This window comes from Centroberyx affinis, unplaced genomic scaffold (genome assembly GCF_046629955.1).
Source record: "Centroberyx affinis isolate AG114_WGS23_722 - 3 ecotype Tasmania unplaced genomic scaffold, CSIRO-AGI_Caff_v1 ptg001614l_1, whole genome shotgun sequence".
Lineage (NCBI taxonomy): Eukaryota > Metazoa > Chordata > Actinopteri > Beryciformes > Berycidae > Centroberyx > Centroberyx affinis.
The window spans coordinates 5,001-17,500 of NW_027280056.1; the positions used below are offsets into that span (position 1 = coordinate 5,001).

Below are 12,500 nucleotides of genomic sequence, written 5' to 3' on the forward strand. Positions count from 1 at the left end.
CCCAGCATGTCTTGTCTTGACCCAGCATGTTCTGACCCAGCATGTCCCAACCCAGCATGTCTTGTCTTGACCCAACATGTCTTGACCCAGCATGTCCCAACCCAGCATGTCCCAACCCAGCATGTCCCAACCCAGCATGTCTTGTCTTGACCCAGCATGTCCTGACCCAGCATGTCTTGTCTTGACCCAGCATGTCCTGACCCAGCATGTCCCAACCCAGCATGTCTTGTCTTGACCCAGCATGTCCTGACCCAGCATGTCTTGTCTTGACCCAGCATGTCCTGACCCAACATGTCTTGTCTTGACCCAGCATGTCCTGACCCAGCATGTCCTGACCCAGCATGTCTTGTCTTGACCCAGCATGTCCTGACCCAGCATGTCCTGACCCAGCATGTCCCAACCCAGCATGTCTTGTCTTGACCCAGCATGTCCCAACCCAGCATGTCTTGTCTTGACCCAGCATGTCTTGACCCAGCATGTCTTGACCCAGCATGTCCTGACCCAGCATGTCTTGACCCAGCATGTCTTGTCTTGACCCAGCATGTCTTGACCCAGCATGTCTTGTCTTGACCCAGCATGTCTTGACCCAGCATGTCTTGACCCAGCATGTCTTGTCTTGACCCAGCATGTCTTGACCCAGCATGTCTTGACCCAGCATGTCTTGACCCAGCATGTCTTGACCCAGCATGTCTTGTCTTGACCCAGCATGTCTTGGAGAAACATCAGTAACAGCTAAGTCCAGCTGCTGCAGCTTTACTGTCAACAACTAAGAATTATTTTGTCTGGAAGACTGCAGATTGCTATTTGTAAAATGCTCAGATTGGAGGAGAGATGAGGGAGGAGCTTAGTGAAACATGATGTTCATGATCATTTTGCGTAAACAGCAGGGAAGCTGCTACCAGACCGAACCAGTAACCTGTTTGTGTATGTGTGTGTGTGTGTGTGTGTGTGTGTGTGTGTGCAGGCCGTCCCATGCTGACCTCCCATCACTCTCCAGTCCTCTGTTGCCGAGGGAGGAGCTTGCTGAACTTTGTGTTTCCCATGACGACAGCCGGTCGCTTGGCACCCGGGAGGAGCTGCCCAGCTCCGACGGCGCTTCCTGTCAGCTGGCCTATCGGCAGGAAGACGACGGCACACACAGCCAATCGGGAGCGAGAGTGACCGAGGAGGCGGGTCGAGAGAGGCTTTCTCAGCCGATCCCAGAGCAGGAAACAAGACAGACTCCGTCCCCTGCGCACACACACACACCTCCACACACACATCAACACACACCTCCACACACACACACTCCCCCACCTGTCCACAGGAAAGCCCATAGGAAGACCAACCGGAGAAGACAGAGTGACTCCTCCTGCTCCTCCCCCCTCCCCCCCAGCCCCCCTCCTCCCCCCCCAGGCCCCTCCCCCTCCCCCCCCGGGCCCGGACAGACAGCCTCCCCTGGTTCAGCTGGGAGAAGGAGAGGAGGGAGGCTCAGAGAGACGAGGCTTTCTCCTCCGACCAGACAGACATCCTGGACCAGACTATAGAGGAGGTCTGTCTGTCTGTCTGGCTGTCTGCCTGTCTGTCTGCCTGTCTGTCATTGATACTGTGATTGATCAGCTTTCACACAGTTATCTTCTGTTGTATCAGTACATAACAGAGCAGAATACCTACTGACTGAAAGCATTAGAAGTAAATCAAAACTGAATGAAACGAGTTTGATTTCATTATTTTCTTTACTTGTGTTTAACACCAGGTGATTCAGACTCGATGTTACGGCCTCATCTCCGCTCCCTGCCAGCAGGGGGAGATGGAGAGCTTCCACTTCAGTCTGCCCGACTCCCTGGAGACAGACAGCGACGACTGGGACTCACCTGTCCAGGTAACAGTCTGCCTCACTGACTACAGTTTGTCTGGGTTTTATCTCGCTCTGTATTCTCGGTATTTCTTTATTTGTTGGGTGTCTTTTCACTTCTTCCTCAGAGTTTTAGGTGTCTCACTGTGTAATTATCGGTTCATGATGTGAACTAGGTGTCGGTGAAGGTAACTACAGTTTGGCTCAGAGTCCATGTGGAGCTTCTGGTTCCGGTTGATCCTGTTAGGTTTCATGGTCTAATTCAACCAAACGTGCAGCATGTGATGGGACCATCCTGTCTTAGAACCCTTTTCCTCCAAGTGCTCTCTCAGAATAACAGAGTGAGAGTTAGGCAGTCAGATCCTGGGTCAGCGTCTCTGACATCATCATGATGTCAGCCCACAGTTAAATATCAAGGCTACGCTGAAGCTGTGAGGAAATGTCTGTCTGCAGGGCTGGAGGATGTTCAGACAGTTTGCCTTAAATAAAGAAGAGCTTCAGTCAGATCAGACCGCTAAGGAAGCACAGCTGACAGGAGGAAACAGAGCTCAGGTGTCACAGTACAGGTGTCCTTCTTGTCATACTTGTTGCTGATTGGCCCAGAAGGGAACGACATGTTGCCTTGTTTTCTACTCTGCCTTTCATCTTTCCATTTCCTCCCTGAGAAACCTGGAACTGTTCCTCTGTTTCCAGGTGGTTTTGGAACGAGGAGGAACAGCCACCGACACACACACACCTGTCCCGCTCACACACACCTCACACACACCTGTCCCGCTCACACACACCTCACACACACCTGTCCCGCTCACACACCCCTCACACACACCTGTCCCGCTCACACACACCTCACACACACCTGTCCCGCTCACACACACCTCACACACACCTGTCCCGCTCACACACCCCTCACACACACCTGTCCCGCTCACACACCCCTCACACACACCTGTCCCGCTCACACACCCCTCACACACACCTGTCCCGCTCACACACACCTCACACACACCTGTCCCGCTCACACACACCTCACACACACCTGTCCCGCTCACACACCCCTCACACACACCTGTCCAGGTGATCCAGACCGAGGCGCGGGACCTGAGCTGTCTGATGGAGGTTAAGGTGGATCTGGAGGACCGGGTGTACTCGCACCAGCTGGACTCCGCCCTCCACGGCGAGAGGAGAGGAGACAGGAGGGAGGCGGGCTACAGGGCTATGCCTGTCGAGGAGATCCTCCCAGCCCCGCCCTATATCCCAGAATCCTTCAGGGGGAAGACCTGGGCTCAGATCGAACGGGAGGACGAGGAGAAGGTGGAGAACCTTGTCCGACAGTTCAGACAGGGAAGCTTCCTCTGCTACTTCGACAGCGAGTCTCTGGCCAGGTAAAATAGATTTCATATCATGTAAATACAGTTTTGAGTCGTGGTCACAGATGTCACACAGGTCTGATTCCCCTGGAGTCTCTGGACAAATAAAACAGCAATAATGTCAGCTGCTCGCTTTGATAAATAAAGAGAGAGGACAACGCAGCCCAGAGGAAAGCTTCAGCTTCACACGGAAACACCTTCAAAACAGTGACTGATGATGTCATACTGATGATGTCATACTGATGATGTCATACTGGATCTCACACAGACGTCCACATCTTCTTCTGTCCTGCAAACCTTAACAGTAGATCAGGTTATTCCCTGTGGTCTGAGACGGTGGTGGAATAGGTCATTTAACGATAAATGTGGAATAGGTCATTTAACGATAAACGTGGAATAGGTCATTTAACGATAAACGTGGAACAGGTCATTTAACGGATAAACGTGGAACAGGTCATTTAACGATAAACGTGAAATAGGTCATTTAACGGATAAACGTGGAATAGGTCATTTAACGGATAAACGTGGAATAGGTCATTTAACGATAAATGTGGAACAGGTCATTTAACGGATAAATGTGGAACAGGTCATTTAACGGATAAACGTGGAATAGGTCATTTAACGATAAACGTGGAATAGGTCATTTAACGATAAATGTGGAACAGGTCATTTAACGGATAACCGTGGAATAGGTCATTTAACGATAAACGTGGAACAGGTCATTTAACGGATAAACGTGGAATAGGTCATTTAACGATAAACGTGGAATAGGTCATTTAACGGATAAACGTGGAACAGGTCATTTAACGATAAACGTGGAATAGGTCATTTAACGATAAACGTGGAACAGGTCATTTAACGGATAAACGTGGAATAGGTCATTTAACGATAAACGTGGAACAGGTCATTTAACGGATAAACGTGGAACAGGTCATTTAACGGATAAACGTGGAACAGGTCATTTAACGGATAAACGTGGAACAGGTCATTTAACGATAAACGTGGAATAGGTCATTTAACGATAAACGTGGAACAGGTCATTTAACGATAAACGTGGAACAGGTCATTTAACGGATAAACGTGGAATAGGTCATTTAACGATAAACGTGGAATAGGTCATTTAACGGATAAACGTGGAACAGGTCATTTAACGATAAACGTGGAATAGGTCATTTAACGATAAACGTGGAACAGGTCATTTAACGGATAAACGTGGAATAGGTCATTTAACGATAAACGTGGAACAGGTCATTTAACGGATAAACGTGGAACAGGTCATTTAACGGATAAACGTGGAACAGGTCATTTAACGGATAAACGTGGAACAGGTCATTTAACGATAAACGTGGAATAGGTCATTTAACGATAAACGTGGAACAGGTCATTTAACGGATAAACGTGGAACAGGTCATTTAACGGATAAACGTGGAACAGGTCATTTAACGGATAAACGTGGAACAGGTCATTTAACGGATAACCGTCTCATCGTCGCTCCACACTGAGCTTCTCTCTCTGCCGTTAATTTACATATCCAGGTCTTCCGTTGCCCTGTGACCTTTAACGGTAGGTAGTGTCATCACCTGTGGTGTCTAAGTGACGTTAGTGGAATTATTTAACCGATAATGTTTCAGTACAGTGAATTGAATTGAACACGGGCGCCGTGGCAACGGCACGCGATGGAACAGAAGCGGATCTCGGGTCAGATTTCTCTTCCACGTTCAGGACGGGGACCGGAAGAGAGTCCTGCTTTACTTTAGAGACTTTAGGTTTAGATTCTCTGTCCTATAATTACCAGACCAGAACCCTGAGAATAACCCTGAGAATAATCCTGAGAATAACCCTGAGAATAATCCTGAGAATAACCCTGAGAATAATCCTGAGAATAATCCTGAGAATAACCCTGAGAATAATCCTGAGAATAATCCTGAGAATAATCCTGAGAATAATCCTGAGAATAATCCTGAGAATAATCCTGAGAATAACCCTGAGAATAATCCTGAGAATAATCCTGAGAATAACCCTGAGAATAATCCTGAGAATAATCCTGAGAATAATCCTGAGAATAACCCTGAGAATAATCCTGAGAATAACCCTGAGAATAATCCTGAGAATAATCCTGAGAATAACCCTGAGAATAACCCTGAGAATAATCCTGAGAATAACCCTGAGAATAATCCTGAGAATAATCCTGAGAATAACCCTGAGAATAACCCTGAGAATAATCCTGAGAATAATCCTGAGAATAATCCTGAGAATAACCCTGAGAATAATCCTGAGAATAATCCTGAGAATAATCCTGAGAATAACCCTGAGAATAACCCTGAGAATAACCCTGAGAATAATCCTGAGAATAATCCTGAGAATAACCCTGAGAATAACCCTGAGAATAATCCTGAGAATAATCCTGAGAATAACCCTGAGAATAACCCTGAGAATAACCCTGAGAATAATCCTGAGAATAACCCTGAGAATAACCCTGAGAATAATCCTGAGAATAATCCTGAGAATAACCCTGAGAATAACCCTGAGAATAACCCTGAGAATAATCCTGAGAATAACCCTGAGAATAACCCTGAGAATAATCCTGAGAATAATCCTGAGAATAACCCTGAGAATAACCCTGAGAATAACCCTGAGAATAATCCTGAGAATAACCCTGAGAATAACCCTGAGAATAATCCTGAGAATAACCCTGAGAATAATCCCTATTTCACTTCACTGTTGAAAAACTCAACGTTAAAATGAACGACAAAGAGTCAAAATGTCTTTAGCAGCAAGATTTGAATCTGAGCTCTTGCCTGGAAAAGGTCTCGGCTTGTTGCTGGTCCTGGCTTGTTGCTGGTCCTGGCTTGTTGCTGGTCTCGGCTTGTTGCTGGTCCTGGTTTGTTGCTGGTCTCGGCTTGTTGCTGGTCTCGGCTTGTTACTTAGGTCTCGGCTTGTTGCTGGTCTCGGCTTGTTGCTGGTCTCGGCTTGTTGCTGGTCTCGGCTTATTGCTGGTCCTGGTTTGTTGCTGGTCTCGGCTTGTTGCTGGTCTCGGCTTGTTACTTAGGTCTCGGCTTGTTGCTGGTCTCGGCTTGTTGCTGGTCTCGGCTTGTTGCTGGTCCTGGCTTGTTGCTGGTCCTGGCTTGTTGCTGGTCTCGGCTTGTTGCTGGTCCTGGCTTGTTGCTGGTCCTGGCTTGTTACTGGTCCTGGCTTGTTGCTGGTCTCGGCTTGTTGCTGGTCCTGGCTTGTTGCTGGTCCTGGCTTGTTGCTGGTCTCGGCTTGTTGCTGGTCCTGGTTTGTTGCTGGTCTCGGCTTGTTGCTGGTCTCAGCTTGTTACTTAGGTCTCGGCTTGTTGCTGGTCTCGGCTTGTTGCTGGTCTCGGCTTGTTGCTGGTCTCGGCTTATTGCTGGTCCTGGTTTGTTGCTGGTCTCGGCTTGTTGCTGGTCTCGGCTTGTTACTTAGGTCTCGGCTTGTTGCTGGTCTCGGCTTGTTGCTGGTCTCGGCTTGTTGCTGGTCTCGGCTTGTTGCTGGTCTTGGCTTATTGCTGGTCCTGGTTTGTTGCTGGTCTCGGCTTGTTGCTGGTCTCGGCTTGTTACTTAGGTCTCGGCTTGTTGCTGGTCTCGGCTTGTTGCTGGTCTCGGCTTGTTGCTGGTCCTGGCTTGTTGCTGGTCCTGGCTTGTTGCTGGTCTCGGCTTGTTGCTGGTCCTGGCTTGTTGCTGGTCCTGGCTTGTTGCTGGTCCTGGCTTGTTGCTGGTCTCGGCTTGTTGCTGGTCCTGGCTTGTTGCTGGTCTCGGCTTGTTGCTGGTCCTGGCTTGTTGCTGGTCCTGGCTTGTTGCTGGTCTCGGCTTGTTACTTAGGTCTCGGCTTGTTACTTAGGTCTCGGCTTGTTGCTAGTCTCGGCTTGTTGCTGGTCCTGGCTTGTTGCTGGTCCTGGCTTGTTGCTGGTCTTGGCTTGTTACTTAGGTCTCGACTTGTTACTTAGGTCTCGGCTTGTTGCTAGTCTCGGCTTGTTGCTGGTCCTGGCTTGTTGCTGGTCTCGGCTTGTTACTTAGGTCTCGGCTTGTTACTTAGGTCTTGGCTTGTCGCTGGTCCTGGCTTGTTGCTGGTCCTGGCTTGTTGCTGGTCTTGGCTTGTTACTTAGGTCTCGGCTTGTTACTTAGGTCTCGGCTTGTCACTGGTCTCGGCTTGTCGCTGGTCCTGGCTTGTCGCTGGTCCTGGCTTGTTGCTGGTCTCGGCTTGTTGCTGGTCCTGGCTTATTGCTGGTCTCGGCTTGTTGCTGGTCCTGGCTTGTTGCTGGTCTTGGTGTTTTAGCATTGTTGTTGTTAGCTTTGGTTTATTTGCTTTGGCATATTGCAAAGCTTCAACAAAGGACAGAGAGCTTTAGCGGTTTGGTGGTGAAGAAGAGGCTTCTCAGGGTTTTCAGGTCTTCATCTCTGTCCTACTTTCTGGTTCTAAATGAAGTGAAGCCTGTGAAGCTAGTTCAGTGGTCACATGATACACACACTATCATACAACTCTGATCAAGCACCGCCTCTCAGTAAGGCAGTCTATTTAAGCCCCGCCCCCTCTCAATAAAGCAGTCTATTTAAGCCCCGCCCCCTCTAAGTAAGGCTGTCTATTTAAGCCCCGCCCCCTCTCAATAAAGCAGTCTATTTAAGCCCCGCCCCCTCTAAGTAAGGCAGTCTATTTAAGCCCCGCCCCCTCTCAATAAAGCAGTCTATTTAAGCCCTGCCCCCTCCCAATAAGGCTGTCTATTTAAGCCCCGCCCCCTCTCAGTAAGGCAGTCTATTTAACCCCCGCCCCCTCCCAGTAAGTGTACTGAAGAATAAGAATGTATGTAATATAATGAAACTCTTTTATCTAAACGTCACACTTGTTTGTAGAGATTTTTTTTCAAACACTCAGATTTTTCATGCTCATTTTAAGTCAAATTATCGTACCGCACAAGCAGGTGGTTCTTCTGGTTTGTGTGTCTCTTTAGAAAACATGCTAACATGCTAACATGCTAACATGCTAACATGGTTCTGGGTTAGTGTAGCTCAGTCACAAACTCATTGTACATCCGAGTCTCAAGACCATTCCAACTTATTTAATTAACACCGTTATTTAGGAAACATTAATGAAAAACTTTTATTTATTTTTCTGCTGGTGTCATCGCCCTCAGGTACGGCAGGAGGAGACAAAACGAGAAGGGGCGTGGTCAGAACGAGGAGGCGGAGCCAGAGCACGACGCCCTCCCCCTATTGGATCATGATGAAGATGACCCAGCGTACAGCAGGAGTAGGAGGAGGAGGAGGAGGAGGCGGGCCTTCAGGCTGGCGTCCAGGTGCCAGGTGAATATGACTGAGCGTTCAGTACGGGTCCGCTTGTAATTCCACCCGGCGTACGCCGACGCCGGGCCTGGTGGGCGGAGTCGGCACGGACGGCCTGCTTCACCCTGCCGACTGAGCCCGGCGCTGACGTCACCGAGCTCTCCTATTGGCTGAGATACTGAAGGGAGTCAGAAAGAGAACCAGACAAAACAGCGGCAGGCTGAGGATTGAGGATTGGTTGTGGTTTAGTTTTTAGTTTTCTGATCCTCATGCCGCTGTGCAGCGAGCAGCTGAGATGAGGAAGGAGCCGCCGGGTGTCTTCTGCACTTGATTTCAGCGGCTAACTCCGCCCACGTCAGGCCCGTGCGTCCCGGCGTGAATAACAAGCGCAGCCCATCTCTCTCTGTCTGAACACGTGTGATGCGTGACGAGCCGCGACCCGATCGGTGTTAGAGCGACTCACTCGGGACAAACCGGTCGGGACGGAGCGGTGAGGCGTTTACTGACCTGGAAGCTCGTTAACTCATTAACTTTTGCTAGCTAAACAGAATAGCACCATGTCTTGACCAACCTGACCGCAAATGTGCTATTATCTGATGTTTTTAATATGACGATGTGTCCCTCCCTAATGTGACGTGTCTGCAGCATCCTGCTGACCCGTTCAGGTGTTCCTCTCAACATGAGCTACAGGACACTTTACTCTCTGATCCACAGTAGATGGTCTGCAGAGTCTCCTGCTGGGAAACACATGAACAGCTTCACTTGGTGAACATTAGCACCATTAGCTCTGTTAGCTCCATTAGCACCATTAGCATCATTAGCTCCATTAGCTCCATTAGCATCATTAGCTCCATTAGCTCTCATATAAACAAAGCACAGTAATGTAATGAAAGCTCTGTATAAGAGCATGAGCCCAAATCATCGGCTCTGTTGTTATTTACTTTAGAGAGCGAGTCAAATAAAAACACGTTGATAAGCTCCGTTGTTTTCTCTGAATATTCAGCACCAATATCGTTGTAGTGTGACACCTGAGCAACAGCATGTCGTTATAGTTTATAGTTATAGTTTATAGTTTATCTTTATAGTTATAGTTTATAGTTTATGTTTATAGTTTATCGTTATAGTTTATAGTTATAGTTTATAGTTTATCGTTATAGTTATAGCTCTCTGAGATGAGACTGAGTTTTATGAAAACAAAGACAATAATAAAACTACTAATAATAACATTTTCTTTCTCAGCGACGTGAAGCTGTTTTTTTTTAGTTAAACTGTTTAATTCATTAGTGGGAAACCCTGCAGACATTTTCCTCACATCTCAGTGCTGTTTCTGACTGACAGCATATAATGAAAACTTAAAAATAAATAAAATTGTTGAAACTCTGGATGGTTGGCTAAGGCACATACCATGTGACTGTGGCGTTGTGATGTCATCCTCCACCTCTCTCTCATCTTTCTGTCTCTCTTCACTGATCATTAATTAAAGGCAGAAAATGCCCCAAAACCTTTAAACAGCAAACAAAGAGCATGACTGCAGTGTTTTGGTCTCCAGGTGGTTAAGGTGAGTCACGGCACTCAGACCGTCTCATTGGTCGTCCCGGCCGTCCGTCGACCGGCTCCGGAGATTCTGGCGCCGCCCCCCGTCCGTCGAGCGGATCGGGAGACCGGAGAGAGTCCGGGAGAGGAGAAGACTCCGGAGACCCGGGCGGGGCCGAACTCGCTCCGCCTCCCTCCGTCTTACTCCCGCCTCGTCACCCCCCTCCAGCCCCGCACCTCCCTGCTCTACCTCCTCTGTTCCCCGGGAAACCCCGCCTCCGAACTCGGCTCTCCGATAAGCCCCGCCCCCAAACGGTGCAGGAAGAGGAAGAGGCCGCCGGAGCGAGACGTCCAGGGGTTAAAGGTCAAATACAAACGACTGCCCTTCATGTTCTACGACCCGAGCTCCAACCGGATCCTGAAGAACGCTCCTAAAGGTTTCCTCCTCGGCTCCGCCTCCGCCCCCAAAGCTCCGCCCCCCGTGGTCAGACAGCTGTTCAGAAGTCTGAGTCCGGACCTGAACTCCGAGAGGCTGGGGGAGGGCGGGGGGGGGAGCTGTGGGGGGGGCAGGAGGAAGGTGGGGGGGGGCAGCGGAGCGGGCGGTGCCACCTCAGACTCAGAAGTCAAAGTTCAGGGGTCGTCGTCCGCCGCGACTCCGCCCTTCAGCCGCTTCCCGCTGAGCGCGCTCAGTAGAGACTCGGAACAGACTCCTAAACAGGAAGCGGTCAGAAGGCGGGGGAGGAGTCCTCAAGCCCCGCCCCCTCCTCGTCATCACCGATCCGGCCGGCCGGGGCGGGGGAGGGGGGGGAGGAGGGACAAGACACGCCCCCCTCCTTCCAAGAAGAGAGGCGGAGACTCCTCCGCCCCCCTGACCCCCCCCCGCCCGAGGGGCGGAGCCTCACGACGGGCCGGACACAGCAGGAAACTCCCCGCCTCTAAAGGCCCCGCCCCTCCTCCTAGCCATAACCCCCCTGCAGACTCCAAGGCCCCGCCCACTTCCTCCTCCCGCAGGCTGAGGAGGAGGAGGAGGAGGGGGAGGGGGGGCTGTCCCTGCTGCGAGGGCTGAGGAAGAGTCACACCTGTCCAGGTAATAAGCTGATAAATACACAATGATCAGCTGACCAATACACAATGATCAGCTGACCAATACACAATGATCATCTGATCAATACACAATGATCAGCTGACCAATACACAATGATCAGCTGATAAATACACGATGATCAGCTGACCAATACACGATGATCAGCTGACCAATACACGATGATCATCTGACCAATACACAATGATCATCTGATCAATACATGATGATAATGGATGATACCTGTCTAGGTAGCAGCTAGGAGCAAGGAGACATTTGAGGAAGGATACAAAGTAGGATGTGAGTGATGTCACCAGGTGTTTAGGACTTTATGGATAAAGGTTTGATCAGACAGAGGAGAACAGATTAGATTTATATAAAAGACAGTTAGTTATATTTCCATGAGATATATTTCTCTCTAACAGGTAGAAGTAAATATATCTGGTCTGTATCCACTAAGCCTCCTGCACTAACAGCTGGTCCTAGTGGTGAAATGCTAAGAAAACTCTTAAGGATTTCCCCTTAAAACTAAGACTGAATCCTAGTAAAGATAAAAGCTTTTCACAAAACATCTTCGCTCTTCAGAGACTTCAGAGAGCTGCTCAGGTGGAAACTGTTCAGAGCAGAGAGGAGGAGTGAGGAGCTGAGGAGTTTCTGAAGAGAGGAGGAACTGGCTGAAAGACGCAGAAAAGACGCATTAATGCTATTATTATGATTATGAAAGTTATCACAATGTTAAGATATTTAGCAACAGGCAAACAGTGCAGCAGTGATAGTTTAGGTTTATGTAAACACACAGTAGAATAATCACAAACAGTCTCAGCTCCTTCAGACTCAGATAGTGAAGCGGTCTGTCTGAGTCTCTGTCCGGTCGCTCTGCAGAACAGCAGCTGTGGACACAGAGAGTTTTCTCTGTCTGATCTCTGATGGACACATGTCCACATCATCTGCAGTATACTCATGTTCAAATATCCTATTCATATAGGCTTTCCAATATAGTCTATAAATTATACTAATACTACTGAGTCTTGAGCCATTTTCACCAAATCTTAACATCAAATCAGTAAAGTATAATAACATTACTGCACTCGCCCAAATAAAGGCAGAATGTGTCAACCTGTGGGTACAAGTATTAAAAAGTACGGTATATGAACCGTACTTTTTAATACTTGTACCCACAGGTTGACACATCAAAATCTTTGAAAACCATATGAGGTTTTCAAAGATTTTGTCCAATCAGCTCTATTTTTAATTTATTTTTAGTATAAGCAAACCGCACGTTAATATCAAGTAAATTGTGTTTTATCTTGTGTCATTCCTTGTGCTCAGAGTCGCTCTGAGACTCTGAGCCACTCTGAGACTCTCTGAGACTCTCTGAGACTCTCTGAGAC

At 48.6% G+C, this 12,500-nt stretch overlaps 1 protein-coding gene across 1 annotated transcript in view; it reads left to right on the forward strand.

Annotated features, from left to right (window-relative positions):
• Positions 1-12,500, forward strand: part of zdbf2 (zinc finger, DBF-type containing 2) — an 18,120-nt gene that overhangs the window by 4,891 nt on the left and 729 nt on the right. The window contains exons 3-7 of the mRNA XM_071528088.1: positions 965-1,520; positions 1,736-1,867; positions 2,909-3,216; positions 8,348-8,516; positions 10,045-11,115. Coding sequence (XP_071384189.1) covers positions 965-1,520; positions 1,736-1,867; positions 2,909-3,216; positions 8,348-8,516; positions 10,045-11,094 — 2,215 coding nt within the window. The 3' untranslated portion in view covers positions 11,095-11,115. The remainder of the gene's footprint in view (positions 1-964; positions 1,521-1,735; positions 1,868-2,908; positions 3,217-8,347; positions 8,517-10,044; positions 11,116-12,500) is intronic.